The sequence below is a fragment of the Ursus arctos genome, unplaced genomic scaffold, assembly GCF_023065955.2.
Source record: "Ursus arctos isolate Adak ecotype North America unplaced genomic scaffold, UrsArc2.0 scaffold_8, whole genome shotgun sequence".
In the NCBI taxonomy this organism is placed as follows: Eukaryota; Metazoa; Chordata; class Mammalia; order Carnivora; family Ursidae; genus Ursus; species Ursus arctos.
In genome coordinates this window covers 3,818,463-3,837,778 of record NW_026623100.1, presented here as the reverse complement: position 1 = coordinate 3,837,778, position 19,316 = coordinate 3,818,463, and the positions used below count along the sequence as shown (strand labels likewise).

The 19,316-nt window shown below is 42.7% G+C and overlaps 1 protein-coding gene across 6 annotated transcripts in view; it reads right to left on the bottom strand.

Annotated features, from left to right (window-relative positions):
• Nucleotides 1-12,327: 12,327 nt before the first annotated feature.
• The window catches only part of ST6GAL2 (ST6 beta-galactoside alpha-2,6-sialyltransferase 2), a 76,956-nt gene continuing 69,967 nt past the window's right edge, over nucleotides 12,328-19,316 (bottom strand). For 5 of the 6 annotated variants that reach the window (XM_048222781.2, XM_026515878.4, XM_026515868.4 and 2 more), the window contains one exon: nucleotides 12,328-17,206. In XM_048222781.2, the coding sequence (XP_048078738.2) occupies nucleotides 16,935-17,206 (272 nt within the window). In that variant the 3' untranslated portion in view covers nucleotides 12,328-16,934. The remainder of the gene's footprint in view (nucleotides 17,207-19,316) is intronic. The other variant, XM_044379072.2, reaches the window with a different exon arrangement.

Genomic DNA, 19,316 nt, shown 5'->3' with positions numbered 1-19,316 from the left:
TATGCAGATCCAACTTGGGGCCAAGTTTCTGTCTCCAGGGATGGTGGTGGTTGTTCGCTTCCTGGTATGGGAGAGGGGACGAAAAACCCCTTCAGAATGGAAATTTATGCCCTACTTTTAAGCAGACAGAGAGACGGCAGAGATCTTTTTCTGCATACATCTGCATGCATCTTTTTCTGCTTCTTACTTGCCTTGAGCTCAAACAATTCTGATGCCACAATGGCATATTTTGGGGCGGCACGTTCTGGTCTCTTTCAATAGGACTGTGAGCTTCCATAGTCCACTTTCTGCAAGTTGGAAGGCCAAGATTTCTTTAAGTTTCAAAGGTTTTTGGTTTGGGAGTTTTGTTATTTTGTCTATTCTTCTGGAAGGGTAATTCTTCCAATCCTTACGATCTGTGTGAGCCCACTTTGTTCCACATGTCAGGAGCCCCAAGACATTTTCTAGATGTAATTCTCAAGACTGCATTTTTTTTTTTCTTTCTGGGTTCCATACCTCTTTCAATGTCATGGCTAGGCTATTGAAGCAATTGCTTGGGGCAAGGCCACATCCTTGATCTGATGCTTGCCACAGGGATGACTCACTTTATTTAATAAGGCTTAATGAATTATTATTGCCCAAAGCATTTCTTGGTCTTTCTTCTAAACCTTTGGATTCTAGATGTTATCAGCTATTTTTCACCCTATCGAGACCCTATATTTATTCACATACTCTCCTCTCCTTCATTTTTGCTTGCAAACTGGCCAGACTTTTCTAAAGTAATCTCTTTCTTGCAACACATTATTAAATGCAGTGAGAAACAAACAGCACACATGAGAGTTCTAGCTCTTTGCCACCACTTTCCATAGGGTCACAGACTCTATAAGTCCTCAGCCAACTTTATCAAGTCTTGTTAGGCAATAATTTTACGAAATGTTTTGTCTTGAACTGACAGGATCTATATCATTGTGGAGCTCAGGCTGATGGCAGCTCTGCTGTTTTCACAGGCCTTCTCCAGCTAGTTGTAGAAGGGGAGGTGGAGTGCTTATGGGAGGCTTGTAATGACCAGGCTGGGATGCGGTAGGCATCGCTACTGTTCACATGCCATTGGCTATCCTCAGTCCTGTTACCACACACAAATGCCAGGGACATTGGGAAATGAAGGCTAGCCAAGCGCTGTGTCAGGGCCCCTGGAAAATGACTCATGCCCAGTGACTTCCCACCCAATCCACTAATATCTGAGTCTGACCATCTTTTAGCCTCAGGAGCACATCCTCATCCTGTGGCAGAATTCAGGTCAACCTTGCCCCTCCCTAATGGATGTATGCTCAAGTTGTGGTGGCAGACATGGGAAGCTGCATGCTGGCTCTGACTTCCCCAGCCCTGAGTGCCCAGGCCCCCTGTGCTCCCCTCTGCATGGCAGGGAGTAGAGCTGCTCCTTCCCACCTGACAGATAAAGACTGAAGTTCGTGTTTTAGTCTCAGAGCAAATTTTGTAAATGCCTGGAGAAGAGAAGAATGGGGGTTTTGGAGAACATCTAAGAATGTCTGCTACAACTAGGAAAAGAAGCTTGTTCTCACCCCTTTTGGACAGGCTTCAGGACATCAGAGGTGCAACTTTTGATCTCCCTAGAGCTTTGGGCTATTGTTTTTGTTTTTGGCTTTGTGGGATGAGGGCTGGGGAGAGGAGTTTTTCTATACTAGAGGCTTCTCACATGTACTTAGGTACTCCTCTCCGCACTGCCTGCACCCCAAGTTGGGGGGCCTTCATAAACCAACAACTCTCTCCTTTGGGATGGGAATGATAAACTTGACAAGAATTCTTTAAATCCCAAGGGCTGCCTTTTGGAAACTTCTTGGTCAGTTGGCAGTGTCACTGTCCTGATCTTTCTGGGAGCTCTGGTGTACACTGAACTCTTTAACCTCCTAGAGCTCCCCCTGCACCATTGTGCCAAGCCAGCAAGAGATAAATCAAAATGTCAGGGTCTGATCCTCCATACACATCTCATTAACACCTCCATCATTCTTGATAAGCATTAATTGGGTACAATCAATGTTTTAGCACGGAATCACGGCAGACTATGCACTTGGGGGGTCCTGTGAGACAGCTGGGGAGAGAGGAACATGGATAAGGCATGGGTTGTGGTCATCAGCCTTGAAGGATTTGAAGTTATTTCTCAGTGCCATGCCAGGACCACTGCCAAGACCCTAGTCAAAGGAGAGAACATCAAATCCAAATGCAGATTTGGGTAAATCATCTATGCTTCTTTTGGATAGAAGAGTAATTTTTCAGTAATAAGAATTTAAATTTTGTTCTAGCCTTTAAAAGCAGAATTGCTCTAATCAAAGAAAGGAGGTTGGAAAAATGCATATCTTGGGCCAGTGCATACATTCATATTCCATTGTCTAAGCGAGTCAGGTGACCAAAGCCCGCAAGCAATGAGCTGGAAAGGGGAGCCAGTATTTTGCTTGGTTTATGAAGGGTTCCTTGACCCACCTGTACTAATTATGGGCCAGAGCATATGCCACATTGCTGTTACCTTGCTGATGCTGCTATCTGTAGCCACAGAGAATCCAGTGAAACCAAAGGATTCTGAGTGTAAGCTATCACCGCACTTCCTACACGTGAAATGAGTTACCTGGTCGGAAGCCTTGCCCTGTGAAGTGGTATTGAGACAGAGAAATTAAAAGGACCCCATGAAAAACTGCTTTTTCTTTGCTCTTTTTCCTACTTCTATTGTTGCTAGGACCTACACCCCTGCTTTACACACACCTTATAGAACAGATAATATATGTCCTCCTTCTAAAGTTCAAGGAGTTAATGATTTCTTGGGAGTCTTCCAGTACAACAGGTAACATCTAAGGAGTGAACAGATGGGGTTGTCATGACTATTTTCCAAAACCCCCGACTCATCAGGATCCCTGGTTCCAGGGCACTGAGTGACTTATGGACAGCTAAGCACTCGTCTTTGTTCCCAGAATACTTGGAAGACACGTGTACCAGACCACCAGACCACCAGGCCACGGTCCTCAATAAAAACCCCAGGCCCCAAGCAAAAATGAGACTCACTCTCCTTTCCTTTTGGAGTCTCTCAGATGCTCTGTCTGTACCTGAACCCTCCCTATATCTTTAGTAAACGCTGTTCTTTCTTCCTCTTGCTTGTGTTTGATTTCTATGCTGTGAGAAGCCAAAGATCCTCTTGGCTGTCCCTTGGGACATCACCCTGGGTCCTCCGCCCCAGCCAGCCTGCGTCAGTTACACAGCAGATGAGGTTTTGAAAGGTTCACGGATAGAGGCACTGGCAGACTATTGCAACAAGGAGTGTAAATCCTTACTCGGTGAGGGCGAGAATTCCAACGAAGAATCCTACATCCCTTTCTCCATGATGCTCAGGGGGCAAGTTGAACACCAAGAAGACAGAAACAAGAAAAACAGTTCAAAACCATATTTACCTGTATTTTCTCATTTCATGAAAGAGGATTCCTGAAATTTTGTTTAGATCCCCTTGAAAACAAATCATTACCACAAAGACTTAGCTTTATTCCTACTTTTGAAATTTAAACAGATGAAACCTCTCTGAAAAAGCGACCATCTTCAATATCTAGTGTCCATCAATGTTCTCTTCTATTAATTATTTAGATGTATTAGACTGAAGAGATCAAAATATAATAATAATACCACCACCGCTACTGATTCATATTCACTAGGTGTTAGGCTCTGTGCTAAATAATTTATACGCACCGTCTAAATTAATAACTGCAGTAATTCAATGAGTAGGTACTGTTATCTCTATTTCACACGTGAGGGAACTGAACTTCAGAGAGAGTAAGTAATTTACACAAGCTCACCTAACCAGTGTGGGAGGCAGGGACAGAACCTTGCCTTTCTAATCAATAATGTGATCCAGGTGCTTGCCATGAGGCGTGGTTGTTGTTGCTGGTGACATTGTTGGAGAGCTGGGTGCAGTGCTAGCCTGTATGACTGTGGATATTTGGGGGCTCTAATTTCCATCACACTTGGATTATATCAACGATGAAACAGAAAGCAGGATGTGGGGTTTTCCTTTCTGACAACTCACACTACAGAACCTATGCACTTTCCGCTAGACCACACACACAGAGCATAATATATAAGCATACATATGTATACACATATACAAGTATATACAGATACATACATAATGCATGTGCAGACTTCTGGATTGAAAATTGAAGCAATTGCTTAGATTCCCTCACCCTTATGTTCTTGTCTTTTGCCTACAATCTTGTGCAGTTTTTTTCAAACTGGGATCACAGACTCGTCAGCCTCCTCAGAGGTATTTTCAGGGTTTTGTGTCTGCTGTAGGTGTATTCCAAGTTGTACGCTTTCATTTCAGTCAGAGTCAAGAAATAGGTGTGTTAGATGGAAGGTGGCTGCAAATTCTTTGCTGTTCCTTCCATTGAGGGTTGGGGTTTGATTTTCCTCCCCTGGAACCTGCTTTAGTGACTTGCTTGAACAATAGAATGTAGCAGAAGTCACATTTTGAGACTTCTGAAGATAAAGCCTAAGAGGCCCTCACCTTCCAACCCTGCCCTCTTGGTGTATTCTCTCTGGGGGCCATGGGTGGCCTTTGATGAAGTCTGCCAACCCTGAGACTACTATGCTGGAGACACCCCATGTAGACCCTCTGGCTGACAGTCCCAGCTGAGCTTAGTCTTCCAACCACCCTTGCAAAGTGCCAGATACGTGAACGAAGTCTCCTTGGAGCCCCTGGAGCAGCCCATCCACAAGCTGAGTACAGACAGCAGAAGGACCATCAGTCCAGTGCTGCATGAATACATGAATGATGAAATTACAAGATTTGATAAAATGGCTACTGTTTAACTCTCTGAAAGTTAATTCTTAAGCAGCTTAATACTAGCCTAGTAGTACACATTTATTCCCAAATCATCTAAATCCAGATTTACAAACATTTTTGGTAAGCAACAGGATACAAATATTTTAGACTTTAAGAGACATAGAGTCTCTGATATAATTATTCAATTCTGTTATTGTATCATTAAAGCAGCCATAGACAATATGTAAATGAATGAGCCTAGCTATGTACTAATAAACCTTTATTTACGAAAACAGACAGCAAGCTGAATTTAGCTGCAGAACATCGTTTGCTGGCCAACCACTGTCATATTTCAGTATTTGCTCCTTTTTTTCTTTTAATATTCAAATTGGCATTATGTGGCACTAAATGAAATGTGGGTTATCAAGATAAGAATGCAAGTTTAATATTAAATGATGTAAAAATACACTGTATAAGTAAATTTTACATAGAAGAAAGTGTCAGGAGACTTGGTTTATAATACAGGAATTTTAAAGGAATTTGACCTATTGCAGTCCATATCCAATTTGTGTGATTCAGCTTTAACAAAATAAAATTATGTCACATTAATGTTACTAATAGGGACTTGATTCATTTAATAGCTTATTTCTATTTAACTCAAAAATGTTTTTGATGTATAGTCATATGAAAGCTACAAACATACAGGAATTTGCCTAGTTTTATATTGAAACACATGACAGCATTATTATATTAAGGATAAATTGAGTTGATGGTGGGAATCCAAGAGAATTTTTTTCTTTATGAGTGCTCTGTACCTTCTCCATGTGAAAAATATAAGAAATACTGCCCTTAGACCTCATGTCCCTGGTGTTGGTCATGGTGGCAATCATTCATTGACCTGTGTTTAGCTAGCACATGCTGCTGCATTTTCAATGCCAGTATACACTGTTTCCAGAACCTTCCTTTAATCCAGAACTTTCTATCTGATGCTTATTTCAGTTGGCTTCCATAGTTCTAATAAATCTTTAAATTTCTTTTCTGTCTGGTCTGGTTAGCACTTCTGGTGTAAGTAGTTTGTAAAATTACATTCTCTAAAATACTGATACCAATCTGATTTAACAGCTGTTGAGCCAGAGACATTACAAGGCAGCTGTCTTCCTGGGAGCACACAGCTAGGCTACACCCCCAAAGCCTGCGATCAGGCATGGGGCATGTGATAGATTTAGGGTGTGGGGACTGTGGGCAGAAGTAAGACACACCATGTTGAGGCCCCTAAAATGTCCCATGGCATCCTGCCAGTGCTGTCCTTTCTCATCCCATGAGGGCATGGAGAGAATGTGTGGAGTGCTCCAAAGCCCTCAGGGGGTGGCAGAGCCTCAAGTCAGAGCAGCCTGTGTCCCTTTCACAAGGAGGAAGGATGTCCGCCAAACAGCAATGTTGAACTTTCACCTAAGCAAAATTCGAATCTGATATTAGGAGTTGCTTCCCAATAAATAGAGCAGTCATCCCTAATTTACAGGGGGAAGCAATGGTAACCAGTGCTCTCCTCTAAGTAAAATGCATCATCCAAGTTCTTCTCTTCAATCTTTGGCACCGAGTATTGCTCATCAGCTAATGATGCCAGCAGATGAGCAAACAAATAAACAAGAAGTGAAGGAAGATAGATTGGAAACCTAAGGTGTACATGTTCATTCATAGCTCAGCAATTTGTTTTATTGTTCTTCAGGTATGTCATGGTTATAACTTTGTATTGAACACATATGAGGGACAGATTTTCTGCAGAAAGAAAGCTTTTCTACTATATCAGATGAATGTACATATTGATATTTGAAGGTTTCACAAAAACCTTCAGGTATGATAGAATCATTCAGTTAAAGCACAGTGTAAATAGGGACCAAGTCCCTGAACCATGATTATTTCTGGTTTGTGTTTCATTCAGAACTCTCCCTTTCTTGACCTTCACAGCTTCAAAAGGTTGCCCACAGTCTTTGCTTCATGGTTTTCTTCTTTCATCACCAATGACAGAAGAAGCTTGGGGTAGAGGTGGGACATTGTCATCTCTCTGGTTCTCCTTATTCATATCTTCTAATTCTTTCATTAGTTTTAAGATTACATTGGGCCTGCCTTCATCAACCAGAATAATCTCCCTATTTTGAGGTCAGCTGATTATTCCTATCTGCAATCTCACTATCCTTTCCTATATGAGAATTCTTTGATGTTGTTGTTTACTTTTTTTTTTTTTTTATTGTAAACTCTATGTCCAACATGGGGTTTGAACTCACAACCCAGAGATCAAGAGTTGCATGTTCTCCTGACTGAGCCAGCCAGGCACCACAATACCCTTTGCCATGTAACATAACATATTCACAGGTTCCAGAGATTAGGGTGGAATTGCTGAGATGTTTGGTCACTGTATTTATAATTTTTTGAGGAACTGCCAAACTGTTTTCCTAAGCAGACACACCATTTTATGTCCCCACCAGCAATGTAAGAGTGTTCCAGTTTCTCCACATTCTCACCAATACTTGTCATGTCTGTTTTTTTCTTTCTTTTAAAGATTTTATTTATTTATTTGACAGAGAGAGACAGTGAGAGAGAGAACACAAGGAAGGGGAGTGTGAGAGGGAGAAGCAGGCTTCCTGTGGAGCAGGGAGACCAGTGTGGGGCTTGATCCCAGGATGCTGGGATCATGACCTGAGTCGAAGGCAGATGCTTAACGGCTGAGCCACCCAGGTGCCCCTCATGTCTGGTTCTTGAATATCGACATCTTTGTGTGTGCCAAGTGGTATCATGTGGTTTTGATTTACATTTCCCTAATAACTCATCATGTTGAGCATTTTTTCAGGGACTTCATGTCCATTTGTACATCTTTTGTATAGAAATATCTCCTCAAATCCCTTTTCCATTTAATTGGATTTCTATGCTTTTTTATTGTGTAGTTGTAGAAGTTCTTTATCTATTCTAGATACTAGATCTTTATCAAATATGTGATTTGCAAATATTTTCTCCCATTTTATGACTTGTCTTTTCACTTTCTTGCTGGTGCCCTTTGAAGCACAAAAGTTTTTATTTTGATGCAGTCCAGTTTTTATACCTTCAAATTTATTAATTATTTCTTCTGCTTGTTAAAATCTGCTTTTAGGCCCCTTTAGCAAAATTTTAATTTCAGGGATCATACTTTTCAACTCTAAAATTTCTATTTCATTATTTTTATAATATCTATAACTTTATTGACATTCTCTGTTTTGTGAACCAGTGTTCTTACACTTTTAAAAAATTATTTTGACATGGTTATCTTTTGTTCTTTGAACATAATTATAATAGCTGATTTAAGTCTTTGTCTAGTAAATCCAACATCTTTCTTCCTTATAGATTTTTTTTTTCCATCTTTGGGCTATACTTTCTTGTTTGTCTTATGTCTTATAATCTTTTGTTAAAAACTGGACGTTTTGAATTACATAATATGGCAATTCTGGAAATCAGATTCTCCTCCCTTCTCCATGGTTATTTATTTTTGCTGTTTGTTTAGTGACTTCTCTGGACTAATTATGTAAATTCTGTATTCCTTGTACGCAGCCATTGAGGTTTCTGCTCAGTTTTAGTATTCAGCTAGTGATTGGACAGTGATTTTCTTCAATACTTTGAACCAAGGTATTTTGCCTTTGCCAAAGGGTCTATATGTGTACTGAAGTATGTCTTCAACACTTGAATCTCGGGATTTTTCTGGGCATGCACACATCCCTGCACATGTGCAGTCTTCCAGATTCACAGGAAGATGTCAGAACTTTTTCAAAGCCTGCTACAGACATCTCATCCTAGTTATTTATTATAAGATGTTGGTCAGCCTCTTGTTAGCCCCAGCTGGTATCACTATCTCAGATAGCTGCAAAGTTAAAGAATTGCTGCTGGTTGTTTTCAACAAACACACTAGTGATAGGGCTGTTAGCCCCGGATGGCTCTGAGTCAGGTAAAAGAACTACAGTCTCTGAGAAAGGTGTTTTGCAGTGAGTTGCAAGAAAGGTCAAATAGTGATGGTTTTCTAGGGCTTTTGGGAAGCTCAAAAGCTGTTCTGACCCTCCAGTGGCTGCTAGCATTCTGGTTTTCACAGCTACCATAGTTGTGAGGCTGTTCAAGACTCTCAGGGAGCTGGAAAGAAAGAGAATAGGGCAAGTTAAAAATGCCACAAAGCTCACTGTTCTTATTGAGATTTAGACATTCTTCTTGAATAAACACTCCTTGGATTGTTGTAAGCCATTAACTAAGGTTAATGTCCTAATTTCTGTAAAATTTGATTCCAACAATTTCTTCCAGTGTTCTTGTGCTTTTATGGAGGGAGTGGATTTCTGGATGGCCTTACACGGACATATCACAAGTGTTCTTCTGCAGTCCAGAATTTAAACACAGCCTTGGGGAAGGAATGGGATTAAATCCAGGGTAGATTAGAAATACAATTTTTCATAACACCAGGATTTTTCCCCCCTCATATTTTAACATCCCAGAAGTTGAAACACAGTTTGCAATCACTATTTGCCGGTCAGTAGTCCTAAGAATTTGTTGTCTCCTTGTGGATATTAAAATTGCAGAATGTATCAGTAGCTCAGAAGAAAATCCTAAAGATGATAGTAGAGCACCTTTTATTTTGTACTTTTTTAAAAAAAATTTTATTTCTTTATTTGACAGAGAGTACAAGCAGGGGGAGCAGCAGGCAGAGGAAGAGGGAGAAGCAAACTCCCCGCCGAGTCCACCTCTCAGAGCACCTCTGGTGAGGCAGCCTCAGTATCATGGCTGCTAATTCTTCTTTACTGCCGCCCAACATGGCTGCCAAGGTGTCTGCGTGTCTCCCCCTAAGTGCTCTGTGCAGGGCTCACTCAAACAGGCTTCATAAATGAGAAGGAGCTCGGGTCAAAAGTGCCCTTCCCAATGGCTTCAGGCCAGCATCGTTTTTAAGATAGCCGAGGTACATGCTGTTGTTCTAATTCTCTTTTTTCTGCCCCCGTGTGAGGATCACAAGTCAGCAATGACAGGAAAGTATTTTTCAAAGTCATTGATTTTTCTTTTCCTTTTCCTTTTGTGATCAGCTTCTCAGCCGGCATCTCATTTTTCAGGTTAAATACTGTTTGGTTCTCCAGCATGATGTAATTTAGTTAGGACAGTGGCCGGGAATAGTCGATGAAATGCCAGTCTTCTAGGTCTGCTTTCTCTACACCACATAAGAGGCACTCTACTCACTGGGTGGGACACACATGGAGACTGGCTTCTAATAACAAAATGAAAGTTGTACGTGACTGACACATGCAGTTCAGATGCATTTTAGTGTTCTGGGAATTTAGAGAACTTGAAAAGCCTGGATCCTCTGTTAATCTCCATAATTTTCATAGCATGATTTCTTAAAATATTCAAACTATAACTGTCCTCCAAAGCTGAGCCCTTGGAGTATTGTGGTATGGGATACTCGAGTATTAAAGCAGTCTCTGTAGTATCTAGAGAGACTGCTTTAAAAAGCCTCCCATAATGGTTCCAAGCATGGGCTCTGAAGTCAGACAAGGATTGCAAGCCAGCCTCTGTCATTTCCTGGCTGTGTGATTCAATCTGTGTCAACCTGTGAGACTCAACCTGAGTCTCAACTTTCTGGGGCTAATAAAATATCTACATTAGAAGGTGATTTTGTGAGGCCTAAATGCCACCAGCTACCACAAGGTTTGCTTAAATAGTTCTTGGTAAATTGTACAGTGGTTCCCTGATCCCTAGGGGATATATTCCAAGACCCCAGTGGATGCCTGGAACCAAAGATAGTACTCAACCCTATATATACTGTATTTTTTGTACATACCTATGCATACCTATGATATTTAGTTTATAAATTAGGCAGAGTGAGAGATTAACAATAACAAATAATAAAATTGAACGATTATAACAATATACAGCAATACAAGTTATATGAATGTGGTCTAAGTATCTGATTGTGCTGTACTCACCCTTCCTCTTGTGATGATGTGAGATGATGAAACGCCTATGTGATGAGGTGAAGTGAGGTGAAGGACGTAGGTGCTGTGACATAGCGTTATACTACTATTGACCTCCTGGTGATAGGTCAGAAAAAGGATCTTCTGGCTCAGGGCAGTGGCTGACCTTGGGTAACTGAACCACGGAAAGCAAAACCACGGATGAGGCTGGGGACCACTGTATTTATAATGAGAGGTGGGCAAACCTTTTCTGTAAAGGGCCAGATAATTCATGTTTTATGCTTAGCAGGCAGACTGCAAGGTCTCTTTATATGGGGCAGCATAGACAAGACATAAACAAGTGAGCATGGCTGTGTGCCAATAAAACTTTATTTACAAAAATAGGCTGCGGACCACAGTTTACCAATCCCTGCTCCCGGAGGGGCCGGCAGAAGTTGAGTGCAGGAGGGTCTTTGTCCAGCAAAATTCTGTGCTCCAGGGTTTCTTGAACACATTTCAGTTGTAGAGCTCCCTTAACCCTTTGAGCTTTTAGCCAGGAGGCAGTTTTGTTTCTCAATGGGCGCCTTTCCTGTGAAAATAGTTTTGAAGGTCCCTGGAGCTTAGATTTGCCTCCCTCTCCCTTTACCCTTCCCTGTTCTTCATCCCCATCTCCTCTGCCTGTTCCTCCTTCATCTCTGTGCCCCTTACCTGAAGTAATTCCTGGTCTTCCCCCCTCAGTCCTCCCAGGAGCATCCAGACACAAGAGGCTGCCAGCCAGCCCCCCGGGAGGCGTCTCTGAGGTGAGGCTGGCTCCTCCCCGGCTGCCCTCTGAGTGTGGGGGGAGCATCCTTCTAATCAGGACCCTCGGAGCCAGGCCTGTGTTTTAATTATCTGGAAGCAGGTAGTCATCTTGTGGGGAAAGAAAAATGACAGGAACACAAAGGTGGTGGGAGCCCTCTGGACGCAGCACAGCTGTCGGCGGTGATTTATGTCTCCCCAGTTCCCCAGCTGCTCGCATCTGTCCTCACATCAAACACCCCAGCCCCTCCCTTCAAGGCTTCCTTTGCATTGTACCCAGAAGGCACAAAGGCCGGGAGCTTCTTTCGAGGAGCCTAATGAACCATTTCCCTTCACGCGGCCAGCATGAGGATCCCACGGCTAATCTGACCTTGTAGCAGGTTAAGGTGATTTCACCGTCCCTGGGCCTTCCTTTAACAGTTTACTCATATTTTCTAAGACCCAAAGCCCTGTCAAGCTGGGGATGAGTCTCCCAAGGCAATAAATTAACCAGAATGCTGGGCTACTAACTCCGCATCGGGGTATGGTAGCCTAAATATGCCTTTCCTGCTCGTTTCTGCCACTGTGAATCTTCGTATTTGTCCATTAGCCCTCGGGGAAGAAGACCGAGCTGCCTCTGGTCTCAGGCCCAGGCCGTGCCCATACTCACAGTTCGAGGGCCTGCTGCTGCTACCTCGTTTACAATTTTCTAATTAGCTTTCGGCTTTGTGCCATGTTCCCCCAGGGACGGCTCGTTTTTCTGCCGCTCGCTCATTTGTAGCTGCAACTTTTACAAATGAAAAGAGAAACTTCTAGACAAATGAAAACATGTTTTATTTACAAGAGAAAAGTCTGTACACTGTGTATACATAAAAATATACAAAACCAAAATAGAAAATATCAAAGGTGTTAAAATGTATACAAACACTTTTTAAAATGTGACTCCTGGAAAAACCTCAGGCCTTAATTAATTTGAAGAGTACACATTTCAGTTTAAAAATTATCATACAAAAAAATTCCCAAAGCTGTTAAAAAAGTTCACTGGTTCCCACCGGGAAAACTTCCTAAGTATTTAAGTAGCGTAAAACAGGATGCGTGGTATCATAAATGTCAGGTTTTTAGCATTACCAGCACAGTTAATTCGTTTGAAACCTACCTGGTAAGAAGACTGTTTTCCACAGAACCGATATTCAGTTTTTTCCCCCGCTAACCTCGTAAAAGCCGTGAACTATAATAAGTAACCTTCTGATCAACGTTCAGCGTCCCGTTAGGCATCCGACGAGGCTACGATGTTCAGGCCATGGTTCTACCCACATGGTGCCTTTTAATATCTCTGCCGTACTTCTAAACACGCCCAGGGTGTGCAGAATATCAGTGTGTGGGAACACAGAATTTTTTTTTTTTAATAGAAGGGCATATAACGTTTGCTTTCTTCTATTAAAACATTGGCATTTGCATAATTAAAATAAAATGTATTGTAAAGGTTTCAGGAATAAAGTTTGATGAAAAAAGACAATATAAAAGCAGCCATGTGTGTAGATACGTATATATACAATTATATAGCTATATCTACATGCACACTTTTATAACAAAAGTAAGAACTACAGCAATGTCCTTAATCGTGTAAACTCTATCGTTCCAAGCTTGTAGAGGAATATGCTGGATTATTATTTCTTACTAAAAGGCTTCATTCATTTAACAAAACACGAATCAGAACTGACATTTTATCCTTGAATTCACAGAGAGATACCTTTCGTTCACCAATTGTGTAAATAATGCCCAAGTGACTAGAACATGCAGAATATTCTCACAATGGAAATGTCCAGAGCGTAAAAAAACAAGTTTGAACTCAGGCATATTTTACCTAAGCAAGTAATTTCTAAACAAAGCTGACCTCATCGGCTGTAGCAACCGAGCAAGAGCTCTAAGCTATCAGAAAGTGGGAAGCCTAATCGGACACTATGAGAGAATATAGAGACTATTTGGCCTGTCACGGAATTCTCCATAATCCACCCCCCCCCCCACCCCGACCCCGGCCCTGTCTCTTCCCGTCGCTAAGCGGAAATGGGACCAGGTCACTTTGCCCACCAGCCTCAAACACATGCTGTGTGAGAGGCCAGAGAGAGAACTTTCATCATGTCATCTGTGCACAGAAAATCCTTCCATCATATGTCATTACTCACGTGGGACTGATCCCACTTAATGCAGCCAAACAGGACCTAATTAATTCAGTGGCTGCAAATGTTCCTGCCCAGAAGGGTCAGCCAGCAACATAAGGTATTAATCTGTTCCACCAGAATGAACTGGCTCATAAACACGTCACGGAGCACCCCTGTGGTAGCTTTCAAGAGTTACTTTTATTTCCCAGTTTTGAAAATGCCAACGATTATTTCAGCATCGCTTTGTCCAGACGCTACAGCTACAATGACAGATGATTACTGGTGACTTCAGGATTGATTAAATGTCTGGCTCAGAGGCCGAGGGCACAAGACACTCGAAGGGCTGTGACTGACGCAGGGCTCCCAGAGCTCTGCATCCAGGCAGAAAGCAAAGACCCAGTCATTGAAACGTGTGCAAAAGTCCCTCACGTGGCTTAATACATGCCCTTGATGTTGCATGATGCAAGTATTCGACTTCTAACTGACCACATCTTGGCCAATGCACAAAGTTCTTGATCAAAGCAGCCCTGCAAGGCCTTAGTGGGGAAGGTCAGGTACACAGGGCCGGCACTGGTATTCCCTGCAGACAGACAGCGTCAGACACCTGTCAAACCCCACCCTCATACGTGGTAGAGGGACTGGGGAAACTAGTCAGGGAGAACCTAGATAAAGGCAAGTTCTCATTCTTGGTCAACACTCGTTTGTTTGTGATAACAACAACCGCCACAAAAATGGGGTGATATTATCTTGGGACACCTAATGGCTTCGGTTGCACCTTAATGATTGTATCAGCGTCCCTTCCAGAAGTGGATGGAGCATTTGGGAGGGGCGGAGCCTGGGAGAAATGCACTAGGACAGCATTTATGGTTAACTACTCCAGGGAAGAGCTGCGGGCTTACTGCAGTTCCGTAAATGTAGCCTAGAAGGACTTAATCAATGCCTGGCCAAACACTGCCACTTAGGACCGATTCCGCTAATACCAGACGCAGTCATCATGTTAACTATAACTGCCTGACATTTTTGGGAGGCTAAACAATTCAAACTTTCAAATAGAAGAATGCCCAGCCACACTATATTAATATGTGTACCACATTTTCTGAATGTTTAACAGACCCTGATTCCCAAGAGTCTTTAAGGCCATAATAAATTCAAAAATTTTAATTAGATTTCCTTATGCTCTTCAGTCTTTCTTGTAATGTCAGTGAGACTGAAAGGACCTTTTAAAAGTACATGCATTACAACAAAATGCTATTTAAAAGTCTTTGAAGTGTTTTCTGGGGCTTTTGAACTTGAATATTTATATTGACCCCCAATGAATTTTCCTCTAACCAAGCTCTTATGTCACCAAAGGGGGCTGTCCTGGGTAATAAGGTCCAAAGGAAATCCACCAAGAAGTCTATCAAAAGAACTTCAGTGTCGTGGACGTTTGAAGGCAGAGCTGGAAGGTTCAGATAGTAGCAAGGCCATGGAAGGACTGCTCACCAGGCTCTCAGCTACCTCACAATTGAACTCCTTATTCACTACAACGTGGGGACAAGACTAAGCTCTTTCAGGAAACCAGAGAGAAAAGTGGCTTGACTGTGTCAGTCCACACATAAGCTAACGTGTAGGAAAAAATTATTGATTTCTTCTCATAGATCTGGAAAGCAAGCTCTCAAAATGGGCTTCTAGTGATGCTGTCATGATTGAAACTTTTCTATTACTCCTATACTTCACTATTATAATAAGCCATAGGAGATGCCTATTACCCAACCTGATTTCTGGGGAGTTACACTCACCAAACAGAAGCTGTCAATTTCTGTGAACCATTCTTGCTCAAGAAAGTAGTTTTGAGAGCACTCAGGAAAAAACCAATCCTGGAACAAAAAAACTTTCCCACTAAACTCTGCTGACATTCATGCACTTGCAAGGGAGAACATATTTGATTAAAAAAGTCTTACCTGTACTGCTATGTTTTGATTACATAGAAAGATGGCATGTTTAATGTATTCCAAAATGTTTCTGTTTCACTACATTCATAGCAAAAAAATTGTCTTTCAATGTATCAGTGATAAAAGTTGAGATTAAAAACAAAACAAAACTGATCTGAATATAGCTAATGTACTGGGATGACAACTTCCTCCCCTCTAGCTGCCTTTACCTCTCAAGCATACAGGTATTTTCCTTGTTGTTAAAGAGCAACGTTTTCACACAATTTTATTTAATTATATGGCTTATATGTTGCTGACATAAAACATATCTGTGAAAACAGGGACAGGGTTCCTCAGTATCTGTCTGCAGAGTGAAAATCTAGTACATCGTTGCTGGGGTTCCAGCAGCTGATATTGACCTGAAAGAAATCTCCACAGAAGAGATGGGTGTGCATCCCCAGAAGTGCTGAGTGAAGGCTCCGAATTCCCTCCTTCTAGACTGGAAGGAGCCCTCCCGCCTGGGGGAGGGGGTCGCAAGTGTCCGTGGGTGTAACTGTGTAAGGGCTGTGGGGAGGACTGGCAGCTGAGGGGTACGATGCAGGAAAGCTGGAGCTGGGAACATGCTGGTCCCGGGCCACCCTGTGTATTTACTTGCCCGAGTAAGAAAATATTGCAGGAAAACCAAAGTGTCCCCTCCGTAGTGCCATCCCAGGGTTGGCTTTTTCTTGGACTGCTCGAGAGGGATGCTTTCTGGTTTTAGAAATCTGTGCTGGCACACAAAGAGCAAAGCTTCCGTGGGCAATGGGAACCAGAGCAGGGGAAGGCAACAGTTTGCAAACATGTGCATCTCTCAACATATATGAGGGATTTAGATGTTAAAACAAACACATCCGAGTGGTAATTCAGATGCTTGTCATACACGCTCGGATCTTTAATAATGAATGAATGAACGAGTGACACATTAGGTGCTCAGATACGGTAGCTCAATGTGGGTGATAAACCATTTCATATCAGGTACATCAGTGAAACCAGCCCTCGTAAGGGGTGCCCATGGCATGAGAAAAGATGAAGATTTCTGGAGGTATAAAACCCATTTGTCATACGTTTGCCTCTTTTTTTTTTTTTTTTTTTGCATCTTTCTTGAGCATTTTTTCCTTTTAAATTCCATTTCTGTATTCAAAGCAGTAATAAATACTCAATGGCTTAGAAAAAGAAGAATTCTCGTGGCCACCGCTAAGTTCCAGTCTACAGACTGAAAACTACATTGCCTAAAATATCTCTTCAAGTATTCTCCTGTGACTCAGAGTAGACAGTAGTACCTTATTGCACATCGATTCTCAAGAGCCCCTCCTCAAGAGGGCGGACCGGCGGGGTTGGGCGCGGGGCAGCGCACGGCCCGGAGCCCGGGCAGGACCACCTTCCCCTTGCGGTGCAGGTCGCCCTGGGCGCCGGTGTTCAGCCGCTGCACGAGCAGCTTCTCGTAGAGCAGCGGGTGGTAGGCGCCGAGCGTGCACGCCGCGTCGTAGTACAGCTCGTGGTAGTGGCACAGCTCCGTCTGCCGGATGGACGGGATGTATTCATACACGTGCACTTCGCTGCACATGGACATCATGATGAGGATTCCTGCCGAGGAAAGAAAAGTAGAAGCCACTGAACAACTCCAAGCGGGAGGGAGGATGTTTGGGAGCGCGGTGGTGGGAGTGACCGTAGCAATGCACACTTGCTCCGCACTCCGTTCTTGTTACACATTTGCAGCCTTAGCACCTCCAGCAAGTGGCCTGTCTGCTGTTCATGGGGTGCGGGCGCCTACTGGATGTGACACTTACACATTCACGCATCTGGTTATTGGGGGGGGGGGGGGGCAGCCAGAGAGAAGGAGGCAATGTACTGAACTTAGCAAGAGGACAGTCTAGTGAGTGACAGATTTGCATTCCCCAAATTAGAGTATCCTGCGTCACAGTCCACACGCAGGCCCTGTTCTCATTTGCAAGAATAGTTTCCAAAGAAACAGGTTAGAAAAAACTGACTATAAAATAGTTGCTTGCTTATAACTGATGATAAGATAGTTGTTTGAATGGAAAGAGATGGAATTGGGGACGCAGAGTTTAAGATTCATATTATCAAAATTATTTATCTCCCTGGAACTGTCAGTATTAAAGTTGCTTTAATTTCTTTCTTTTCTTTCTTTTTCTTTCTTTCTTTCTTTCTTTCTTTCTTTCTTTCTTTCTTTCTTTCTTTCTTTCTTTTCTCTCTCTCTCTTTCCCTTTCTTTTTCTTTCTTTCTTTCTTTCTTTCTTTCTTTCTTTCTTTCTTTCTCTCTCTCTCTCTCTTTCTTTCTTTCTCTTTCTTTCTTTCTTTCTTTCTTTCTTTCTTTCTTTCTTTCTTTCTTTCCTTTTAATGTTTCAAATAGAAAGCTATCAAACCTTATCCTCCCTGAGCAAATCTACTTCTTGATCTAGAAGGGCTAAGAGGCTTTCTTTTTCCCCAGCACCACCAACATCTTTCTTAATATACTTTAAACTTTAAAAAACATACATGCTTATCCCTTTTATGAAAAAATGATACTTTCTTATGAAAAAACATAGTCACAACAGTTAGTTCCTGATAAATGGCAACATTTATCTGCAGAGGACAATCATATTTCTAATTAATCAACCATGAAAATCTTCACAAGCAGAAAAAGTCAGGCATAAGGGCCACTGGGAGAGAAGAGAGAAGGGGCCGAATTTTGCCTGGGGGTCCAGAGGAGTTGCTCAAGGAGGTGAGCCCGAACCTCCCAGCCTGCCTGGCACACAGGAGAGGGAAGAGAAGCAGAAGGGGTGCTGGTCCACAGGTGACAATGGCATCCTGTTTAGAAGCCTTTAAAGGTGTGACTTGAGAGCCATGACATAGTATTGTGGTTGAGACTAAAACACACTCCTAACAGAGAGAAGGAGGTGCTTCAGTTCAAATTCTAAGAAGCAAAACTGTCCTCAAGAGCTCTGTCAAAACTTCAAGTTACTGGTCTGTTCCTTTCCTTTTCCTCCCACAACCCATTTCCTCCTCCTCTTCATTGGCTGACTTACTGCCGGGTTGGGCCCTTTCCTTGGGATGGCCGAAGGTGACAGTGATTCAGGGGGAGCCAAGGAACAGCATCTCTGTCCTGAAGTCGCCGAGGAGAGTGGCTGTCAGCACCTGAATGTGCAGCACAGGTGCTAAAGACGTCTCTCTCCTTCTGAGGAGCAGTTACTGCTCTAGGAATATTTTTTCCCTCCTCCTCATAAAATCTTCTATTGATTGACATGGCAAATGAGAAAGCCATGTGCCCAGGAAGCATGAAATTCCCTCTTTGATCTCGGCTACTCTACACCTGCAACAAACAAGAACCCCTCTGCCGTGTATGCTCTTTCCCGATGAGTGTCCCGGGGCCCGTCGGTGGAGCCGAGGAGGGCTTCAGTGTTTTCTAATCAGGAGCTATGGGACACGTTCTTGCACCGCATCACCTTGGGGCTGGCTGCTCTCCCTCCCCTGGGCATGGTGTGTGGCTATATCCGGTGTGTGGAAGGAACCACATCAAAGGATCCTAGACATCCCTCGCGTACCTAGATGCTTTCCATTAATACAATTAATACAACAACTTTCCTACAATGAAGAGGCTTTGAGGGTGTCTTGTACAAAGGGATCTCAAATCTAGCGATAGAACTGTACCTAGAAACCACAGGTCTCTGTTGGCTGGGGTGTGTTGTGAGCCAATG